Genomic DNA, 22,998 nt, shown 5'->3' on the forward strand with positions numbered 1-22,998 from the left:
CACGCGAAGCACGGAAAGAGAAGGAACGTTCCCTTCCGCAAGGCCTCCGGCACAGCCCGGAAAGCCTGCCAGAAGGCCCGGGACGCCGCCCAGCGGCTCCGGCTCAGCAGCGCACAGGGTGGGACGGCCTCCACCCGCCATCGGCCCCGCCGCGGTGAGGAAGCGCCCTCTGCAGGCGCCACCGGCCCCCGCAGGCTGGGTTTCCGCGACCAGGCGGCGGCACGGCCCCTTCGAGCCTGGCCTCCCGGGAGCCCCCGCTGCGGCCCCACGGTGCGCCGGGGCTTCCCAGCTCTGCCGGAGCGCACTGTCACAGGGCTACCCCTCTCCGCGGCCTAGGGGGGGAGGGGGAGGGGCTCAGCGGGGTCCTCGTGGAAGGTACGCCAGCCACGCAGCTTCCTCCCCCCACGGCGCTCCGTGCGGCGGATCCCCCCTCCCGTCTCCCTTGGACGCTCACGGCACAGCCTTCCCGCCCCACGCAGGCAGCGTGGACCAGACTGCCTCTTTTTCCCTTTCTTCTTCGCGCAGGTCTATACACCACAGGAATAATCGTATGCAGCAAATCCCCACACATCCCTTAGACACCGCAGATCCCCACACATGCACTGTACAGAGCAGAGGGTCTACCCTTTCCCACAGGTCTGTGTCAGGGACTGCTAAGACAGAAGAATGGGGCAGTTCCTAAGCGCTGATGTTCCAACCTTATGAAGAGATTTTTGCTGATCCCCCCCCCCCCCTTTCCTTTCCCCCCCTTTCCCCTTCTTTTTTATTCTGTTCTCCTGTTTAATTGTTAACTTGTGTATCTAAGCATGAAAGTTGAAAACAGGACAAATGAGGTGTCTGTGCCTATTACCTTGGGAAACCTTTTCTTGCATCGAATGTAACCCATGCTTGGGTAACTGCTGCCCTACCTGCTGTAAGCATTTGCACTCTCAATCTCGTTACAAATTGATAGCCCTTACAGTCACCAGTGTGTCATGCAGGTTTGTTTTTATTTCTCACATCTACTTAGGGTTGACTAAGAATGTAGAGGCCAAACAGCAGTTACATGCATACCTAGTGATTAGAAGCAGGTAATGAATATTTGTTGTATGCATAGAAGTCTCTAGTGTCAGGGAGCCTGCAGCAGCTCTGGTCATGGACCTCATTCTTCTGATTTCTAAATGTTAAATAAATAAATGAATAAATAAATATTCAGGTTATCGAGGGTAATTGAATTACTTGTGGGGTTGTTACAGGTCTGTGGCTATTGCACATGTTATGCCATATTACTGGCAAAGAAGTAATATCTCCCAATTCTGATGAAAGACCTGGATTCTTACAGTAGATTATATCTGGTATGTATCTTGGGAGGCACCAACAGGATTTTCAAAAAACACTGCTTTTGAATAAGTGCCAACTCTATCTTTCCTTTACGATGACAATCCAGTGCAAAAGTGGGAAAAAGACAGCTGTGGCTGCCAGGTGTTTGAGCAGAGATCTTTGTGGCACTTAGTGAATAGGAAGGGTCCTTCTCTGCAGCCTTTGAACTCACCTGTCTTCCAATATCACAGCTTTTGACTCGCAGTTTCTTAACCTGACTTTCAGCAATATCAGCTCGTTCTTCAGCCTCTTCCAACTTGTGCTGGGTCTTGCGGCATCGAGAGAGATTAATGTTTGCCTGTGCTTCCTGAAAGTCATGGTGCCATCAGTGACATGCACACAAAGTGTCGTCACCCTGTTCCACTTAATACCCTGCCCTGCTCCATAGTAATGTAACCTACTACAGTTAGCCTCACAGCTCCATCCTTGAAGTGCCAGAACTCAGTGCATTTGTACTACTAACAGCACCATGAGTACTGGGGAAACTGGCTGGTGTGACTCCAAATGTCTAACAACTCCACGATAATTACAGCTGTGCCTGCTCTGTTGTAAGCCAAAATTCTTTAAAATATAGGGAATATTCAAAGGTAATGGCCACCACTGTCCTATCAAACTGAATATTCACTTATTTTAATGAACCCGGGAGACCAGACTTTTCAGAAATATCCACCCAGGACCCACAAAGATTTAAAGAGTCCTGCACTCACAGCTTCCTCAGCCTGTTTCTTGTATGCTTTCACTTTTAACTGTAGCTTGTCCACCAGTTCCTGAAGCTGGAAAATATTTTTCTTATCCTCTTCAGACTGTGAGAAGTGAATATAAAGTCATCCTGGAAAGATGGACCAAGGTGATGCACTTAGAATACAAGAAAGATACAGAATCGGGCAGAGGATTTGAAATACCTGGTAAGTGAGCTCCTTCAGTCTTCGTTCATACTTGCGAGCACCTTTCACTGACTCAGTTCCTCGTTTCTGCTCAATGTCAAGCTCATTTTCTAGCTCATGAATCTGAAACACAGTATCATGATAAAGACAGCAAGCTGCCAAGAAGGGCTGCTGATACCACTGTAGGATCCAGGGTTTTGGAGACTAAGGCCTGCAGAGAAAGTAGCAGCACAGAGCAGCTTCCTGCAGCTCCTTCTTGGAGTTAGACTAGCTAAAACCCATTCACCATGCTACATTAGTAGTGACATGGTGTGTGACTCCACAGTTATTTATACAAAGAACTTTGCTGTGTGTAGCTGGGGCAGCTTTAACAAAAATCAGGCTTAAATCTGTCAGGGAGGAAGAAACTGAAACAGGGAAGGGAGGGTTCTGTCTGCGTTCTTCAGGTAAATAGGAAACATCTGTTTCATCTGTAATTTTCAAGTCTAGCTTGCCCTCATGAACAACCCATCTGATGAGGGCTCCTGTAGTACTGTTGCTGTTCTGCAGTTTATGCAAGTCAAATTTGGACACCAATTGTTTTTCAGTGGATATTTCCTTCCACAACCAAAAGCACCTAACTCCCAGTCAATTGTGCTCTATCTTGTAACAGGAATAGATTGAGTGCAGTAAGTGAATCAGGCAAATGCTCCATCTAGCCTAGTGTTCTGTCTCTGGGAGTGGCAATAGCAGATGCTGTTTAGGGACAGCATGGAAACCTGGCCACTTTCTACTCCCCTCACACTTGTCTAGCTTCCACTGTCATTAGATTAGGAGTTTCAGTTGACATATCTGTGCCTGTTCCCTTAAGTGTCTATTTATAAACCAGCTGATTCCTAATCCTTCCACCACATCTACAGTTTTCCGTGACAGCAGTTTCCAGAGTTTCACTGCCTAGTCTGTAAAGTACTTTCTTGTATCTGCTTTAAACTGACCTCCAGGCAAAGATCTGTTATGTATCATTTGTCCTTCTAATATTGTGCATTTTGATGACTAACCATCACGAATACATCTAGTTTACTACTTTCATGATTCTGTAAACTTTGATCACATCTTCCTCATCCATCTCCGCTCCGAACTGCAGAGTCCTAGCCTTGTTTGTCTCTCATCATAAGGCTTCACCCCCTCATCTGCCATTCCCTGGAAGGTTCTCTAACTGGTGTGTTCTTCTTGAGATGCAGAGACCAAACTACATGTAGTACGTATAATATAGTGACAAGTAATGCTCTCTCTCTCTCTCTGTCTTTGGTCTCAGTGCCCTTCCTAATAAAGATTTAACTCTTTATTTATTTATATATATATTTTGGCTTTTTGTTTCTACTGCACATTGAGCAGTTTCTGAGACCTGTCATGGATTGAGATCTCTTCTTACTCTAACTGCCAGTTCCAAATTTGTTCCCATGTAAGTATGTTTTAAATTATTTTTACCTAGGAGTATGCCTTCACTGGTGTTCATCTGCCACCATCTTTGCCCACTCATTCAGGTTTTATGAGGTTGTTCTCAAGTTCCTTACATGCAGTGAGGCATTTGACTATTCAATGTAACTCATCAAACCTGCTGGAAATCCCTGTTGTAATCTTCCCAAGAGATTCCAGCAGCCAAGGACCAACTCAGGACCCTGACCTTAGTGTACCCTCATTTCTCCCATACCTTTGCCTCTAGTTTCTGGAGTTGCTTCTTTCCACCCTTCAGTGCCAGCTGCTCAGCCTCATCCAAACGGTGCTGCAGGTCCTTCACCATTTGTTCCAGATTCTTCTTCATACTCTCCAGGTGGGCACTGGTGTCCTGCTCCTTCTTCAGCTCTTCTGCCATCATGGCCGCCTGGTTATAGTACAGAGTTATATCTTCACATCAGTGGCAGTTCTGTGCTCCCTTTGGGAGCAATGAACAATGCCCAGCTTCATATTGCTGTTTGGATCTCCACATTCTCAGTCAGTGCATATGGCTGTGCTAAGGGTCTGTCATATAAGAACGATCACCATTTCTCGGTATTTCTACAGGTACTCTGCCTTGGAGTATGGGCAGGGTTGATGACAAGAAAAAAAAAAAAAAGCACCCAAATGACTCAGGATCCAAAGTTTAAAAGCATCTCTAGTAGTCCTAAATGTTTTTAAATATCTGGCTGTTTGGTGCTTAAGTTTCAGAATCAGACTCCTAAGCAGTTTTTACCAGTTAAATGACCCTGAATGTCTCCTAATAACAATGAAAAGCTTGTGCCTGTTGAACTCTTAAGAATCCGGAATAGCTATCACCACAGTTTTACAAAAAGGACAGAGAAGCCATAGGGGAGCCTGCAGCATGGCTGCTGAGGGGGAACCAGAACTAGACACATCATGATGTGATGCAATAGTGTAACAATTTTCTGTTTCACCTTCACACATCATTTCTAGATAGTTCTAAGATTTGTTTCTTCTGATACTGTGGAACAGCTTCCTTGTTTAAAATATTTCTCTTCTCCTTTTTTAATTTCCTATATCTCTTGTATAGAGAAGCACATACGATTTTAGTCTCAATTCCTGTTTTCTGCTGTTATCTAAATAGGACTTGGTTCGGGCTATTCTTCCCATTTCAATTTTGCCACCATCTGTTTTTTGCTTTCTATTTACCCTGGAAGTCAAAGTGAATACCGACAAAATGGGTATTAAAAAGAGGAGACGGGGTGCTTTTTCAATACAGACTGGGAACAGAACATGAGTAGATGACCTAGACTGAAAGGTTCTTCCATGACAAGCAGTAGGGCAGAGGCTGTGCAAGGCCCAGGTAGTAGATTGTGCATCGCTGATATTTTCTGTTCCTAAGTTGAATAACCAATTCTCCTCAGCCTGATGGCTATCTTTCTAAAGTGTAAATGTGACTGGAGTAGTATAAAATGGAAGAGAGGTAAGCAAGAGAACTCACATCTGTGATTGCTTTTTTGGCTTTCTCCTCTGCATTTCTGGCTTCCTGAATGATCTCTTCAACTTCATTCTGTAAATGAGTAATGTCTGCTTCCAGTCTCTTCTTGATGTTGAGGAGGCTTGTGTTCTGTTGAGACAGTCCAAAGACAGCTCATTTCCATACCATTTCATGCCAGACCAAAATGCCTATTACAAAGGAGATACCAAATACCTGAGAGTGGAGAATCTGCACTTGCTCACTGGCATCTATCAGCTCCTGCTCAGAAACTTTCCAGACTCGCTCTGTCTGCTCCAGGGCAGCTCTCATCTCCTCAAGTTCTGTTGTCATCAGGTTGTTCCTACGCTCTACCATAGCAAGCTGCTCCTTCAGGTCATTATTCTCTCTCAAAGCGTCATCCAAATGGAGCTGGGAATCCTTTGAAATTGAAAGAACCATGAGATTCAGAGACAAGCAGAGTGTCAAAGTCTTTATAGGACAGTTGCCCTTCTGATCCCTACCTCAAGTTGCCCTTTCATGCCTTTGATGTGCTTCTGTGTCTCTGCCACCAGACAGTTGGCACGGCTCAGCTGTATCTCCATGTCATTTAGATCTCCCTCCATCTTCTTCTTCAGCCTCAAAGCATCGTTTTTGCTTCTAATCTCAGCATCCAACGCAGTTTGCATAGACTCTAATACCCTCTGGTGATTCCTCTTCAGCTGTTGAATTTCCTCATCTTTCTCTGCACTCCTTCTATCAACATCTGACTTCACTTGGTTCAGCTCCAGCTGAACACGCAAGATTTTTCCCTCTTCAAGTTCTAAAGAGCCCTAGTTGTGTTGAAACAATATTATTTGTCTATGTAGTGTCCATTGCTAGGAAACACCCATGCAGAATTTTGACACTTCACAGTCAGTAACACAGACATGTTTGCATTACTGTGGACCTTTAGAAAAGGCCTAGTTCTGCAAATGCAGACTGCTGTTCCCATATACAGGAATTATTATACCTTAGTGGGATAGTAATCAATAATTTAGTAATAAGATTTCTTAGAACAGTGACTCCAATACCACAAGTTCTGGGCACTGAGAGCTATGTTGACACTGCAGAGATAACAAAACATGTGAAAACATTAAATTGACAGGAAAGCCAAGCCTCAGACTGAGAAGAAGCTTGCTGTCATTTACGTCTCAATGCTGAATTCTGTTTAGGGACTCTGCACTTAGTCCCTCCCAAAGTGCAAAGCCCCAAAAACTGTGTGAGTATTCTCCCCTTCCATACAGCCTTTTCCCTGTGATACTCATATCATCTAGCTTACAATGTTTAGGAATTAGCGTTTGAGTCTGGGTCTTTAGAACCAGTGGACAGAAATAAGCACATCCAGAGGATTAAGCATTTGATGTAGCCCTGGCATTACTTTTTAGAACAGATGCTCCAGAGATACCTAGTTCTCCTTCTTGTTTCTACAAAGAGCCTATGGTGACTAATTCATGATTAGACTGCTGACATTTAGATACAGAAACTGGACCAGATAGATTCTCATGGCCACTATAACTCTTGTTCCTACTGCTGTCCCATCTAGTGTGATCTCAAGATCAGGGATGTCAGTTGTTTTTATTCCATTTTATTCTATCTAAGGAGAGTTATGGAGAAAATGAAATGAAGCTCTTCATGGCAGTGGACATCACAAAAGGCAACAGTCAAAAGTTGATACAAGGGAAATCCCGACTGAACGTAAGCATAAAAATATTTCCCCACGAGAATGATGCAGCAAGGAAAAAGGTTGTCCAGAAATACTATGAAGTCTCCATCCTTGGAAATTACAAAAAACAATTAGACAAGGCTCTGCATAACGTAATGTATTTTGACTAGGGAGCAAAAACTGTCAGAGTTTTGAAACAAATGACCTTTCTGTAGCCTTTCAGAGGAGCAAAATCAAACTGGTGGTGCAAATTGAGCTTAGTTTTAGCCTCATACTGATTTTTTTTTTTTTTCTGTTTGTGTGTGTGTGTGTGCAAGATGGCACAACAAGCTATGCTACATTAGGAGAGGGGCAGTCTCTGTGTTATTTGTTCTGCTTTCTCCATTTGTGGTCTCTCCCAAAACAAGACCCCTTACTGAGGACACTTGCCTCTGCTTCTTCTAATGCTGCCTGAAGGTCACATTTTTCTTGTTCAGTTTGCTTTTTTGCTTTCTCCAGTCCGTGATTAGTTTTTCCAGCTTCAGCAATCTGTTCAGTAAGATCAGAAATTTCCTCTGTAACACAGAAAACACACATTTAGCTCATCTTGTTGTCAATGGCATCTGCAATTGCTGTTTGGCAGTGGGAGTGACAGAAGAGAGAATGGTGTATTATGAAATGGCAGTGAGAGGAAATAACAGATCCTGTCTCACGTGCAGTATTTATTTCTGATTACCTGCTACTTCCAGTTCAATGTGCAGGTTTAAAAATGAGGGGGACCAACTGGAGGGAGCTCAGAGAGTAGTATCAGTTACCTCTGGATAGTGAAATCATACCTCCAGAGACAGTTCTGTTTGATTCTCTCTTCATTCCCAAATTCTCCCCCAGGGATCACTAAACTTCACAAAATGGAATTGAATTCCTTTACACAATTAGTTAGCTGATTAAATGCCAATCTGTTGTGCCACATCTGCATGGTGCTCCAACCAGAAGGCAGACAACTTCCACCAGGTCTTTTCTAATGGTAATAACTAAAGAGGTATGAAAAATATGAGTATCTGTTTTCATCAACATTTCTGTCTGTTCAGTTAAAGTGGTCCCTATCCATGAAGGGGATTATGATGGTGTGAAGGAGAGGAAATATAATGATGCCATTAGAAACCATGAGGAAGCAGGATATTATCATAAGCTGTACTAATGAGCTTATAGGTGACCTTGTGATGAGCTGAACAGGAAGGAAAGTCACCTAACCTGAGTTTTGTGGGAAAACCGTAAGAAACAAAAGCTTGGGAAGAAGCAGTGTTCTGGTACCCCAGAAACATGGAAGCATCTTAGTGTGATGGATCACAGCTGACAGAGATCTGAGAACTTACGCTGGAGGTTTTTGTTCTCCCGTCTGACAGTCTCTGCCTGGTCAAGAACTTCTTTGTAGGCATTCTTCATCCGGAATATCTCAGTGCTAAGGGAGCAAGACTCCTTCTTGGCAGCTTCCAGCTCAGCCTGACTCTCCTGGTACTTCTGCTTCCACTCAGCCACAACCTGGAGTGACAGGAACCATCAGAACATAAGAGTGGCCCATTCTTCAACACTCCTGTCCCTGCACATATATGTAACAAGAACCTTAGAGGCATGTCGTTGGGTCACAAAATCTTCTTCATTGCACATTCACTGCCTTTGACAATCAGTTCACTGGGATACATACTTCATCTGTTTCAAGGGCAGCTACTTATCCTCTCAGACAACAGGAGTGTATGCCCCCAGGCTCACAGGTAGGTGTTTGGTTTCACACCACTTGGACATAATGTGGTTAGTTTGAATGAGGCTGTGTGAGCCTGTTTATTATTTCAGGACCCAGTGGTCTTGCACTCAGCTTGCCAAAAAAGATCATGCTATTTTCTCTTATTGTCTTCTGCACAGCCCTGCAAGCCATCTTCTTTAGCTCATCTACCCATTTCAACCACATACACAGGGCTATGCAACATCACTTGGGCAAACAGTGTTGAGCCTTTTTGTAATGTTATTAAAGGCAGTGAAGTTTGGAACTGATTAAGGAGGTTGAAGCTATGCCTAACCTGAATAAAGGGCTGGAAGACTAGCACCAGCCAAAAGTAGGGGCTTGTTAGAATTTATATGAAAACTTTCAGTCTACTTGATCAAAGACTTGATACAGATCTTCCCATTCTCCCTTGTAAAAACTTCATGCTTTTTTAAACTATCAGAAATCTATGTTATTATCTGATGTGGTTACCTGAGATTATTTACACTGTGACATTATCATTACTACATATCCTGTCTGGTGCTCCTTACCCACAATTTTGGTTTGGATAAAATTTAATTTATCTTATGGTGAGTGCAGAACTTTCATGCTTTCAGAATTTGGCCTGGCCTATCACATTTTTGTGATATTCGTATCTGGTAGGCTTTCTGAATGAACCTTGTCAAAATTCTTCTGCTTTTTATCAAATGCTGTACATGCTGCATTCAACTTCTCCATCTCAATCATGAGATCATCCACTTCCCCCTGCAGCCTCTGCTTTGTCTTCTCCAGTGAAGCACACTTTGAATTGACAGCCTCAGTCTGTTCCTCTGAATCCTGCAGCCGCTGAGCAAGCTTCTTTCTGCAGGACAAGACAATCAGCACTGAGTGAAGGAAAATTCTGACATTCTGAGAAAATGGACAGGAAGGGAGTGTGGCATAGGAGAAAGAAGAAGAGAGAGCCAACATACAAAGCTGTGATAGTGTGATCAGATAACATCAGTAGGAGCCTAGAATAACAAAGAATGTTTGGAGTGGTGTGTAGGCTGGGAGAATACACAGAGGAGATACGGACATGTGGGTAATCGTAACTTGGAAGGGGGACTCACTAGAAATCTGGGAGAGAGGTGAAATGTGAGATGGAATCAGTGAAGAAACAAGGGTATCCAAGGGGTAGCCTACACCAATATGGAGAGGAACCAGAAACACAGTATCATCAGTGTCAAGAATGTGATTTTTCAGCTACTATGTTTAACTCTATAGTTAGTACACTGGAATTGTCCATTCTGTAGAAACTTTCACAAACCTCCACTTCTCCTCCTTTAAACCTTGACTCCCTCACTTTTTCAGTCCCAACACATCACAAAGCACATTGCTCTGCATATTCCCACTACAAACATATTCTGGTTTCCTCCAGTTCCTTCTCACATTTTAACATAAATATCCTTGTTCAACTTGTTCAAGACAAATATAAAGATGTCAAGATAAATAAAGATAAAGATAAGATAAAGATAAGATAAAGATAAGATAAAGATATCAAGATAAATATTATGTTCAACTTGTTCAAGACCATCCCTCCACATACTTTGCTTCCTCCAGCTCCTCTGTGCGCTGAATAGCATCTGTCTCATATTTGGTTCTCCACTGGGCCACTTCGCTGTTGGCTTTGGACAGGGCATGCTGCAGCTCTCCCTTGGCTTCTTGCTCCTGTTCATATTGATCCCGGAGCAAGTCGCAGTCATGGCGAGCAGACTGCAAGGCATGGGCTAGGGCATTCTTGGCCTGTGTAGTTAGAATTATACAAATTGTCAGAACACTAACCATTTGTGACTGGACCTTTTTTTGATAAAAAAAAAACACCTCCACATCTCACTACCTATGTACAGTAGTTGCTAGGGTAACTGGAGGAGAAAAATGAATAGTATTTGGGACTCTGTATTTCAGACTTGATATTGTTAATCAGGATCAATTCTTTTTGCCCAATTTGTCTGGGATACTGCCTTTTAAACACATCAGCACGAAGTGCTTCAGGCAAAGATGCAATAAATTCAGCAACAGGAAAAGTGTGAATAATTCCTCCAGAATATGTTCCCCTGTAAGCTTTCCAGGTAGAATTTAGTGTCTATCTGAAGGTGGAAGAGACTTTAAACTGTATTGTCATTTTTAATCCTGGGTACTACACTACTGTCTTTTTCACTGCTGCTGTACCCTTTGCCTGAGTGATTTCCCATAGGAGTAAGGTATGTACACAGAGCTATTTTTATTCACTTCTTTCATGTTTTTGAACTTCAAAAAGCATGGCAAGAAGGGCTTAAACTGTCTTATTTAATTTCTACAATGTCTCTTCTGTGTATTATATTCCAAGGCAAAGCTCAAAACTTTCACTGTTCTCATGTCGCTGCCTTTGATTTATTTTACATTTTTTGGGGCCAAATAAAAAAACAAACAAACAAACAAAAAAACCTCACCTTATTTTCTTCCTCAAGTTGCCTCTTCAGCTCTTCTATCTGCTGTGTGAAAGACTGTTTGCCTCTAGTCAACTGAGAAATTATTGACTCCTTCTCCTCTAGTTGCTGCATTAGTTCATCTAATGAGAAAACACTTTTTTTAAAACAGAAAAATATGAACAGACAGACATAAAATTCATATGAATGAGAAAAGAGATTATGTGGAAAGAGATTACAAGATATAATGTGGTAAAAAGAAGGAAGAGTAACAATTTTATTTCTACCAGTTAGGAAAAAAATACCAAAGATGAACACTATGCTAGTATCAAAAGAAAGGGGATGAACTGACTGCAAAAACCACACACTGGTTTTGGTTCTTTCAGGTTATTTTTGTTTCTTTGGGTGGAGTATCCATGACTGCCACAAGGAGGAAATTCTACTTTCTGAGTTTTGCTCAGATCACCCAGTGATGAACATACAAGAAAATACACAGGCATTCAGGCAACATATTTAAGTGCTTGGCACAGGACAATTATATGTCGTCTAGGGACACACCATTCTGAGTCTGTAGACGTGTTTTCTGTGTGGTCAGATCATTAATTAGCCGCATATGTTCATCATCTTTGGTTCTGACTTCACTGAACTGGTCTTCAAGAGCTTTGCACATCTTTTCCAGATTGCTCTGTTAAGAAATAGAAAGCATATCCGTCAGCTCATCCAGTTGTTCAGAAGAACAATAATAGTGATGAAAAATGTTTTTTCCTATGCAGCAACCTTGGCTTTAGAGACAGACTCCATGTTACTGGCCAAGTCATCTATCTCCATCTTCAGCTCACTCTTCTCCTTCTCCAGCTTCTGCTTGACTCGTTGCAGGTTGTCGATCTGCTCCCCAAGCTCAGCTGTGCTGTCTGCGTGCTTCTTCCGCAGGGCGGCAGCTGTGGCTTCGTGCTGCAGTGTGGCCTCTTTGAGGTCACAGCGCATCTTCTGAAATTCTGCCTCACGCTTCTTGTTCATCTCAATCTGAGCTGCCGTAGCCCCTCCTGCTTCTTCCAGGCGCTCGCTGATTTCCTCCAGCTCCCTGGAAAGTTCAGCTCGCTGCTTTTCAGTCTTTGCATAGACTGCACGTTCAGCTTCAATTTCCTCCTCTAATTCCTCGATTCGAGTCTATGAAAATTAATTGGTTAAATTAAGATTTCTGAATAGAAATACTTGAAATTACCTTTAAGGAATAAAGAACATATATTCACTTCCATTTATATAAGCACAGAGAGTGAAACACCACTAGAAATTTCACTGAACCCTGTCCTAGGACTTAAAATACTCAGTTTTGGAGCAACACTGAATGTAAAATCTGATACTTCATTTTATGTTGTATTTCAGAATGGATTCATTATGTAATGAAAGACCTAGTACTGTACTTTTCTAAAGGCATGAGGGATGTGCCACTGACAAATATAAAATAATATGAGTTTCTTAGAAATTTGCAGAAGGTCAGGCAGGCCATCTCCAGCAGCAAACAAGATGGAAGGAACCTTGGGATGAGTAATGTCACTGAAGGGAGCTGTCTTCCTGCGTCTCCATTTGGAAGGTGATTTCTACCCTGATGATGAGAAAATGTCACTTTCTTTTGTTTTCTTAGAAAGGTAATTCTCAGTAGTTTCACTACTGTTACAAGTCAGCATTGGATCCATTTTTGAAGCCTGCCACAAGGTTCACTTAAGTAATTTCTTATATAATCAGCTATGATTATAGACCAGAGCTTCTGTAAAAGTTCCCTGAGATTGGAATAGCACCCATGTTCATTGTTTTATTCATGTGTAGATAAATATTTTTGTAGAACAGTCTAAGAAAATACAAATTATTAATTGATTGATTATCAAATATTAATTCTAAGGAACCTTGTGGTGGTTTTAGTTTGCTGGGCAGCCAAGTTCCACCACAACTGCTCTCTCAGTCTCCCTCCTCAGAGGGAAAGGGGAGAAAATATGATGAAAAAGGCTCAAGGGTTGAGATAAGGATAGGGAGATCGCTTAACAGTAATTGTCACAGGCAAAACAGACTCAGCATAGGGAGATTAATGAAATTTATTACCTATTACTAACAAGCTAGAGCAGTGAGAAACTAAAAACAAACTACAAACACCTTTCCCCCATCCATCCTCTTCCACCTCCTTCCTCCAAGAGGCACAGGGGAATGGAGGTTGTGCTCAGTCCCTAATGCTTCATCTCCACCACTCCTCAGTCACTCTCTGCCCCTGCTCCATGTGGGGTCTCTTGCATGGGATGCCCTCCTTCCCAAACTGATCCTGTGGAGGCTGCCCACACGCTGTATCTCTTCAAGAACTGCTCCCATATGGACCATATGGCTCCATGCCACGGGGTCCGTGCCCCAGGAGCAAACTGCTCCAGCATGGGTCCCCCAAGGGCAGCAACTCCCCCCAGGCCCGCTGCTCCTGCATGGACTCCTCTCCACGGGTGGCAACTCCAACCTGGGGCGTGCTCCTGCAGGGGCTCTCCATAGAATGCAGCCTCCTTCAGGCCAGATCTACCTGCTCCACTATGGGCTCCTCCATGGGCTGCAGCGTGGAGACCTTATTTTCCCTTTCTTAAATATGTTCTTCCAGAGGCACAACCGATATCACTTATTTGCTCAGCTCTGGGCAGTGGCAGGTCCTTTTTGGAGCCAGCTGAAACTGGCCTTTATCTAACATGGGGCAGCTCCTGAACTCTTCTCACAGAGACCACCCCTGTAGTCCCCTGCTACCAAAACCTTGTAATGTAAACCCAATACAAAGCTGTAGTCAGCTACTAAAAATATCAATAACTCTTAGACTTTACCTGAAGTTCCTTGATTTTCTTTTGCAGCTGAGAACTTTGAGCCTGCTCATCCTCAATTTTACTTTGCAGCTGGTTAATTTCAAAATCTTTTCTGTTAAAGAAGAAGAATGAAAATTCAATATGGTTAAGATAAAATATGAATTTTAGAATTCAAATGTCAGCGCAATACTTTTTTATCCTGTCATCCATCTGTTTCTTATCATTTTCCAGATCCATGATGGAAACCTGAGACATTTTCAGATCCTCTTCCAGTTTTCTCCTTGCTCTCTCAAGGTCCATTTGCAATTTCTTCTGTTGTTCCAGAGACCCTTCAAGCTAAAACAGATAAAACATAGTTTGAAATACATAAAACATACTTCAACATTAAATATTCCTGATTTAAAAAAACTTAAATTGAATATTGAAAACTAGAGAAAACAATCATACTATAAATGCTTCTCATCTCTACTTTTGATACACTCACTACAGAGTCAGGGTTTAGCTTCAGATATTAAGCTGACCACAACTTGTCCAGTCACAGCTGAAATGAAAGTTTTTGAAAAATACCAAAATTATTATTTTTTTTCAGTTAGTGCAGTTCTTAGCATGCAGACTGCAAAACATTGACAAATTCCCAGTGTCCTCAGAGTCCTGGAGTACATACATAAATTTTATAAGTTCACAGCAAGCTTCAGAATGCCACAGATACACTGCTGTAGTTAATTGGTTAAAGTGGGGACACAAAGGCTTACAATGCTGGAATATCCAGTGATGAACATAGATTAAACAGGCAAGGAAATATGAAAGAAACACTGGATTCCACAATACCCTCTCAACTGTCCATGAGTTATTAAATGAAATTACTAGAGCTGGCTTGGCTGCTTTAGATGTTGTTTACACACGTAGCTACAGATTTCTACCCTCTCCTAATCTGTCAGAGCATCCACCTACAAAACTCCATTTTTTTTTTTTTTTTTTTTTTTTTTTCTTACAACATCTACTTGCTGCTCCAATTTGGTCTTGGTTTTGGTGAGTGTGCTGACTTTGTCTTCCTCAGCTTGCAGGTCATCCAGTGTCTGCTGGTGCGCCTCCTGTAAGGCCTTTTTCTCCTTGGTAAGTTTAGAAATATTTTCATCCAGAGCCGTGATCTCTTCAGTTAGATTCTTTACCTATTAGGCAGCAAGCATCCATACTATGAGGGGGTGCCATGGGAAATTATAGACTAAGAAAGAGCAGTGAGTGTACCCTTGCAAAATATTGTATGGTTTACATCAAAGTGCTCTCCACTACGGTATGTAATATTAATGATGAGAGTAACCAGCATCATGGCTGGCGCACATGTCTGACCCTGCAATGGTAAGAATTCTTGCTTGAGTTGGTCTTGACTACCGGTTCTATCCTGCTAGTTTTAGTAAGTAGTGGAATGTATGATAGATCTTCACTGCCTCTGCAAGCTTTACTTTATTGGGATTTACTAAAGGCCTCTGGGTTGTTCTTGCACAAAAAAATGCGTTTCCTAAATGTGATACATTTGCTAGGCACACAGACGTAATTTCTCAGAAAATGAGGTTTATGAGGTTATTACCAAACACAAGTGATGGCCAAAAATATGTTAAGTTTTCCATAAAAGTGAAAGCATCATGACAATAATGATAAACAATCTTCTGCCCTTGAACAGGTGATCATGAATTTAGGGCTGCACCTCTTAACTTGGCCTCTGGACATAGCAGCTCTGCTGGCTTTATCTTGGAAACTCATTCCCTCTTCTTCATGGAGCAATGCACAACCAGCAACCTTATCTCAAACATGTCAGGCTCTCTGTATGAGTCTGTGTGATGCTTGCTTCCCAATTTCCTCATTCAGATGGGAAAGCCTGACAGTATCAATTAGGAAAGTCCACTCTGCGAGGTGTTTTAGCTATAAGGCCCTCATCTTATGGCCCAGCACCATCTAGATATCCTCTAAACATTAGTATAGAAATGTCCAACACATCTGAAATTACAAACTTAGGATCCAATAGTGTTCCCAGTAATGTCACTGAAGGGAACCTCAAGGTGTAATTACATCTCTGCTAGTATTCTTTCCACAGCAGGACTGAACATTGTCACATCAGACATGGGCTCTTGAATTCTAATATCTCAATTCTGTCTCTTCACACTGGTTATTGAGGCATATGTGAAGACATCTGTGCTTTTACCGGGAGATAAATGAGCTAATGATCACCTGATATAGACTCTTTTTGCTATACTGACAGTCTGGTCCTGAGAATTCAGGAAGAACTCTCATTATGTAGTCAAGTCAACACAAGGAAAGGATCCTTGCTGAGACCTGGGCTTCTTAAATACAAGAGAAATATGAGAAAACATTTGGCATCTGCAAGATCAGTTCTTTTCAATGCACGTGAGAAAGGATCAAAACAGCCATTTTGTACTGAGCCACCCACAAGCATACTAGTTCTCCATCCACAGGAGACACAAAGAAACTGGTTTCTTATGTGTGAAAATAGCAGAAGATAGAAGTTCCCCAACAAGCACCTCAATACCTAAAAAAATTAACTCTTTTTGAACTGCCACAGGAAAAAATAGTATTTTTTTTTCCTAAGAGGAAGTTATAATTTTAGCAAAACTTTTTATGTCACAGGCAGTTAAGTGTTACCTTTCCTATGCCTTGGGAACATATCACTTCCATTCAGACCACTTAGGAAACTCTGCAACTTCCCACAGAACTGAAAACATTCTGGGGAAGAATAATTTTTTGATCCCCCTGTCACCTTATTCTCTGCTGCATGCTTCTCCTTTTCCATTTTGGCCAGAGTCTGTTCGAGGTCATCAATATCTTTCTTCAGCTCAGAGCACTCATCTTCAAGTTTCCTCTTCTTTGCTGTCAGTTCAGCATTCTTCTCCTCTTCATCCTCCATTCTTTCACTAAGTTCTTTAATTTTAGCTTCTAGCTGAATTTTACTTTTGATGAGACTTTCACATCTCTCTTCAGCATCAGCTAGATTTTCACTATCCTGTTAGAACATATTGAAGGCATGTTATATTTATCATAAATATTATGAAAGGTAACATATGTTGTTCAAATGCCACCTCCAGGAAATGGATTGCATAAGTCAGGGCAAAATTTCACATGCAAACCACAGTAATGCACAATATCTAATCATGGGGAGATTGTCCTGCTTTGTCATGGCTTAGGAAAGTAGAACATAACCCCACAACAGAGACACTTCCTTTCAGCTGGTCAGATATTTTGACTGCAATAACACGCCATAAAAACTGAACCGTTTGTGTCATAACAAGGAGCCTATGGTATCAGCGATATAAATAGGTCGGTCAGCAAACTGGATGTCATGGAAGCGTGAACTTAGATGTGGATTTATAAACACACGGTATTTCATAGTCATCTTTAAGAGTGTTGGGATGATTCTATCTGTAATAAGCTCTTCCAACTAATGACACAAGTCTGATTGTCTCTCCCCCAACTTCTGCCACTTAATTCACATGAGACTTCCTTGCTCGCATCATTCTCTAAACTCTCTCTCAGCCAAGACAGGCTCTGGCTCATGGCTAAACAGGATTGCTCAACCTAAATTTTAGCCTGCAACTTCTACTATAACTATTATTTTGAGCAACATGATTGACAGATAAAATGTTACCCAAATTAATACTACTGTGAGGTATACTAGGCAGGATATCAGAAAAGGTATATGTTGCTTCCCATAAGAGTTGTGGCCAAAAGACATCACTGCATGAATGTAGTATGTTATGTATAATTCTCTCTCAGATTCCTACTGAAACTCATGGGGCACTGAAAATCATGGCTATCAAGTGTGCATTTTCTGATAACAAACATGGACAAGATGGCTCTTGAGGAACCCTTCAAGCAGAGTTGATTGAAATTCACACAGCAATGGTACTTAAAGAGCAGACAGGAAGGGCCGTTCTAGTGCTGAAACAGTAAGAAACTGACAGTGTTGTCTGGTTCTTTCTTGACTCAGAGGGCAATGATCATATCTTAGGACTTCTTTTATGCCTGGAAATTTGAAACTATTGAATGCTTCAAATGGTATCCTAACCTGGAAGTTAGCTAAATACGGTCTTCTTGCATTTTTTCAATTACCATCCATGAAGGGGTTAAAGTGAAGCCTGAAATGCTTATAGACTAGGTTGGCTCTGGAGGACAGGGCATTAAGTACCAAAAAGGGTACAAAGAAACTCAGGAAAATATGTTAAGCTGAAGTGCTGAAGGAGGATTCGGGTAAGGAATCTGGTTTTCAACATGCATGGTTACATCCTTGGGGCCTGAAACAATACAGGACTGTCCAAAGCCAGCTGGTTTGGGAGCACATAGAATCAAGTGACAGGTCCACTTGCACCAGACTGCCCTTGGCCACATAAAATCTTTATTATATTTCAATACCTTCTTGCCTCGTGCAATTTCAGTCTCTGCTCAGCATCATAGTAGCTGAAAAGCATGTCTTTGTTCCACAGTTTCAGTCCTGTCTCTTACAGAAAAGCAGCTCCATCTCTAGCTCCACATTGTAATGGCCAGTAAATGAGGAAACAGTCTGTATTTAATCCAGATTTGGACTCCACAGTTGGTGCACATTGTATATATTTTGGAACATCTGATTCTTCCTCTGGTGACTGCTTAATAGTGAAATGGGTTTACACTGGAGCCCCTTATTCATGTTGGTGGTAATGTTTTATATATGCACTTTATACACACTTTGCTTAGGTGTAAATCACAGACTCTTAGAATCATTCAGGTTGGAAAAAACATCTAAGATCATCTAGTCCAACCTTTAATATGAAGCAGTGGAAAATCTGGCTCTGTTACCTGTCTATGTAGGACAACAGGAAAAGAGAATTGAAGAGGCAGTAGCATGAATCTGAAAATGGAGGCTACTCACAGACTGAACCTGCAGCTGCAGGTCATTTTTCTCTTGCAACAGACATGCCATTTTCTCCTCCACCTCCTTCCTCTTTGCCTCAGACTTTGCAAGCTCTTCCTTGGTTTTCTCAAACTCTTCCTTCATATTTGCCATCTTCTCAGATTCTACAGTCTTCGACATGTGCTTCATCTTGAAGTACAGCTTCATCCAGGGCCAGTGCTTGACATTCATGAATGCTCTAACATTGTATTGGATAATATAAATGGATTCTCTGAAAACGGGTGAAAATGATACAGGTTATCAGACTGGTGAGACTTGTGTTAGAAACAGACTCTGGTTATTGGTCACAGAGCATCAGCATTTTGCAGAGGCAAGTTTTGCGTGAAACTTTTTATCTCACCTTGCTTCTTTCTATTAAAAGTCATTTCTAGGCTCTGGATTGCTGCATGACTAGTTCAGTAGCATGAACAATAACTATGTATGGACAAAAGAGAAATACTTAAAAACAGGCAAACTTGTCTGGAATGCTGACTGGAAATCTCCGAGACTTTCCCAAATCTCAAAGAAAGTGCAAGTGCTCGGGTAAAGACCAGAGTGAAAACTGATTTCCATGAACGATTGCTGTTGTAATTATAAATATGGGAGTTACTGTAAATTGTGGAAGCAGTATCTTGATGCTTTTGGGTGACAAAAAATAGCAACTATAGTATTAGAAATTATTAAGACAACACGAAAACAGAAATTAAATCTTTTCTATGGTACTGAATGCTAAAGGATTTTTGTTTATGCCCATAGTTCAAGGGGAACTTTGACAGTTCATTGCAGAGAAATCTAATAAGATTTACTGAAACTATGCCTGGGTCAGGAAGTCCCTGAACTAAATACATGCTGTAGACTATTACAGATAAAAGCAACTGGTTAGCAAAGAGCATCCTAGTGATCCTAGCTCTCCCTAAAGCTTTCACTTGTCAACAACGTTTGAGACAATTTGCTGGGCTCACCCACTGCTGCCATCCCTACATTTCAAATTTTGCATGAATCATACCACCTTAAAGCGACAGAACAGAATTTGGGATGGTATGTGGGATGGTCAAAAGTATAGAGTACCTTCTCTGTACAAGCTAGAATTCTTCATCTTAGGTGATGGAGTCAAGAAAAAAAATTGAAGGAGAGCAGAATGTGATTTTGTTCCTTTCCTTACAAAACCAGACTAATGAGATTCAATAAAATTATCAGACAGCATATACCAAACAGCCAACTGAACAAATGGAAAGGTTTGTCTGTTTCCATCACAGGGAGAGGTTGAAAATGGTTCTAAAAGTTAGTGCATTCCTGGAGGAATGGTTCACTGTTAAATATTAAACATCATGGTCCAGATGCACAGTCCAATTGCTAAACAGCCATTGCAAGAATTTGGAAGGCTATAATAAGGAAAGTACTAGTTTCTGCTTTTTCTTTTTGCCCTAGTCTTTCTAAGGGTCTTCACTGGGGACAGATTTTTGCCTGAGACAGGATAGTGCATTGCCAGACTTTTGGTCTGACACAATATGATACTTAGTGTGTCCTTGTATTACCTTCTTTCATTCATCTTTTTAAATTCAGTTCTCATGAGGTACCCTCTGCACATAGCTTGTGTATGAGTGATGAGGCTCACAAGCTTCTCATCTCTCATCTCTTCTAGGAGTCCTAAGAGACCCGCTTTGAAGAACACCTAAAACATAAAAGAGGTTTGAATTGTTTGAAGGCTAGGCAGATACACAACCATTGGAAGCTTAGAGAAATTTGGGGTTCATATCCTCAGTGTTCCTGTGATTGATGACGTGTCACTTTATATGTGAACTAATCACACTATTGCAATGTTATTTCAAGTGCACTCCAGAGTAGGTTGTGAAAGATCTAGCTCATCAGTAGTTATTTAAAAAAAGACTCCTAACTTGCAACTTAGTATGATGTCCTATCCTGTCACTTCACTGTATCCTTCTGTGTCTTAATGGTCAGGCTCTGTAAACTGACATACAGATGGCTTGAGAGCCATATATGATGATGCCCATATAATAGTATATACAGTTGGGTTTGTGTCCAGAGATAGTACTGCTTTGATTGTGTCGGTCAGAGAATCAGTGTCCCACCTAACGCTGCTTTGGATATGGAAGAAAGACATGTGTGCCTAAATCCCCTGAAATCCCCTGAAAACTCTGTCTTTCTAAACTTATCTTAGCTTGCCTAATGTGTACTGATGTCAAGGAGTTCATCTGGCAGGAGAAAGGGGGAGAACTAGTTCTAGTTACAGCCATGCAGGGTCATTCTGCTAGCATGGTGTTGCCTGGACTGACAGGCCTACTCTCACACATACCCCCCAGAGCCAGACAAGTTTTGTGTGCTCCTTCTTGCTTGTGTTGTACTTTGTTTCCTAGTCATCATGAAGGCTGATTTCATATGGAAGAAATTATTTAAACAAATGGTATTTTTTTTGCCACTGATTATACCCACTCTTCCACAAGGGCTTTACCTTGGTGTGGCCAAATCTGTATTGGTTGTGGTCCACATCAATGGAGGAAAGAAGCTTTTCTGAAGCCCTTTTGCTGTCAATGAATTGGCCTTCTGGAATGGCTGAGGCATTAAGAATCTTGTACCTGTGGTAAGACAAGTTGCAAGGCATTGGTTGCAAACAGTGTGAGCAGAATAGGAGCCATCATATATCATAAGATAATGTGATTGGAAACTGAGCTGTCTGAAAGCAGCTGAATATGCTGTCTGAAATCTAGACAGTCTTGGCTGAATAGAACATGATGACAAGAGGATATGTCTACTTTTCAAAGGAATTTTCTGGCTGTGTAACAACATAGTATGCTGTTACATACAAAATTAATGTGCATACTTAACAGTGTTTGCAGGTCCAGGAATTAGGAAGAACATAGTGAGAACATGTCAACCTTCTCTTCTCAGCTTGTTTCATTGATCAGAAAAAGGCTATTTAAATTAAAGTAGAAGATAAATTAAAACTGCTGACAAAAACAATCTATATTCCAAAAAGAATACGGATCTTGCAGAAGTCACTGTCTGTACAAGTTCTACCAACAAAGCCTTGAGTTTGGGCTAAAACTGGCACAATATTATTTTTTAGCTAACAGAAGTCTTAGTGTTTTGTATGGTAGCTTAATGATAAGGTAATCCTGTGTCATGGACAGGATCATCTCACTCTTCTAAAGTGTTTTCCTCAGATACAGCAACAAGGATGGGTGATTGTACTCTGGGGCACTTCTTGTTCTCAAGTATATATTGAAAGAAAATATATAAAATCAAGATAGTGAAAGTGGCACAAGAACTTTATTCTGTATTTTAGGCTTCTGTTGTAGTTCTTCCTAAACTTCAGCATATTTCTTTTGTACTGTGTAGCACTTTTTGGTTCTGGACCATGGCTATTGTGGAGAGATCCCTTCACCTTGTCACATCAAATTATGATTTGACAGTTGAGACCAGGTAATGCCATAGTGAATTAAACATCAGGTTGCAGCACATATTCAGAGAGGTCCTGCATCCTAGACTGCATTTCCTCAAAGTCTGAATACTCTTGTCACAAAAAGATAAAAAAATATTGATTTCTTGGGGAAGGGGACGGAAGGGAAGGGGAGGGGAGGAGAACAGAGGGGAGACAGGCTATGTCCTCTTGAGGGGAAGAGCTTTTTACACCAGGTCAGCATGTAAGGCACTACTGGTACACTTATTAATAATAACAACCAATTCAGATTCAGTACTTTATAGCAACTGAGCTCACTTGAGCCAGTTTCATTATCTCAGTTTTAAAGAAGAGAAAGCAAGGCACAGGATGCAGGCAACTGACAGAGCACCAACAAAGCCTTGGAGTTTTGAATGCTTAGGTAGTGCACTCTAAGGAGACTGTGCTGACATTTATTATTCTTGTATTGTTTTGTAAGCCTATAGGAGACTTACAAAGAGCAATCTATTATGCCATTTAATTCATTGCCCTAAAAGCATTTTGCATCTTTTTGAATCACCAGGCAATGACTACATTTAAGAAACAATATGGGTTCTGATGAATCAACAAATCTCTGATTAAAGAGGGAGAAGACTAGAGAGACCTAAGAGAGTATTTATGATGACATTCCCTCAAATTCCACTGAATTAGTCTTTTTCAAAGGATGTGTCTCCATGATGTCATCAGATTTGTCACCTGAGTTTTGGGTTTAGTGAATCCTTAAATTATTAGACTAATAACTGAAGACCTA

General features: G+C 41.4%; 1 protein-coding gene and 1 long non-coding RNA gene across 3 annotated transcripts in view; one reads left to right on the forward strand and one right to left on the reverse strand.

The window, feature by feature from the left end:
• Positions 1 to 1,265: 1,265 nt before the first annotated feature.
• The window catches only part of LOC118175977 (myosin-1B-like), a 334,501-nt gene continuing 312,768 nt past the window's right edge, over positions 1,266 to 22,998 (reverse strand). The window contains exons 18-38 of one of the 2 annotated variants that reach the window (XM_035342658.1): positions 21,261 to 21,384; positions 20,326 to 20,462; positions 18,770 to 19,022; positions 16,628 to 16,870; positions 14,850 to 15,026; positions 14,048 to 14,193; positions 13,879 to 13,969; positions 11,816 to 12,205; positions 11,597 to 11,723; positions 11,063 to 11,181; positions 10,180 to 10,376; positions 9,273 to 9,456; positions 8,212 to 8,377; positions 7,289 to 7,413; positions 5,679 to 5,987; positions 5,392 to 5,595; positions 5,182 to 5,307; positions 3,934 to 4,104; positions 2,262 to 2,366; positions 2,067 to 2,162; positions 1,266 to 1,666 (exon numbers count right to left, since the gene is read on the reverse strand). In XM_035342658.1, the coding sequence (XP_035198549.1) occupies positions 1,316 to 1,666; positions 2,067 to 2,162; positions 2,262 to 2,366; positions 3,934 to 4,104; positions 5,182 to 5,307; positions 5,392 to 5,595; positions 5,679 to 5,987; positions 7,289 to 7,413; positions 8,212 to 8,377; positions 9,273 to 9,456; positions 10,180 to 10,376; positions 11,063 to 11,181; positions 11,597 to 11,723; positions 11,816 to 12,205; positions 13,879 to 13,969; positions 14,048 to 14,193; positions 14,850 to 15,026; positions 16,628 to 16,870; positions 18,770 to 19,022; positions 20,326 to 20,462; positions 21,261 to 21,384 (3,841 nt within the window). In that variant the 3' untranslated portion in view covers positions 1,266 to 1,315. The remainder of the gene's footprint in view (positions 1,667 to 2,066; positions 2,163 to 2,261; positions 2,367 to 3,933; positions 4,105 to 5,181; positions 5,308 to 5,391; positions 5,596 to 5,678; positions 5,988 to 7,288; positions 7,414 to 8,211; positions 8,378 to 9,272; positions 9,457 to 10,179; positions 10,377 to 11,062; positions 11,182 to 11,596; positions 11,724 to 11,815; positions 12,206 to 13,878; positions 13,970 to 14,047; positions 14,194 to 14,849; positions 15,027 to 16,627; positions 16,871 to 18,769; positions 19,023 to 20,325; positions 20,463 to 21,260; positions 21,385 to 22,998) is intronic. The other variant, XM_035342657.1, reaches the window with a different exon arrangement.
• LOC118175989 lies at positions 8,302 to 22,992 on the forward strand. Its single transcript, XR_004755235.1, has 4 exons — positions 8,302 to 8,607; positions 12,529 to 12,684; positions 14,915 to 14,970; positions 22,771 to 22,992. It is a non-coding gene; the product is annotated as an uncharacterized LOC118175989 (long non-coding RNA).

Source organism: Oxyura jamaicensis, chromosome 18 (genome assembly GCF_011077185.1).
Source record: "Oxyura jamaicensis isolate SHBP4307 breed ruddy duck chromosome 18, BPBGC_Ojam_1.0, whole genome shotgun sequence".
Lineage (NCBI taxonomy): Eukaryota > Metazoa > Chordata > Aves > Anseriformes > Anatidae > Oxyura > Oxyura jamaicensis.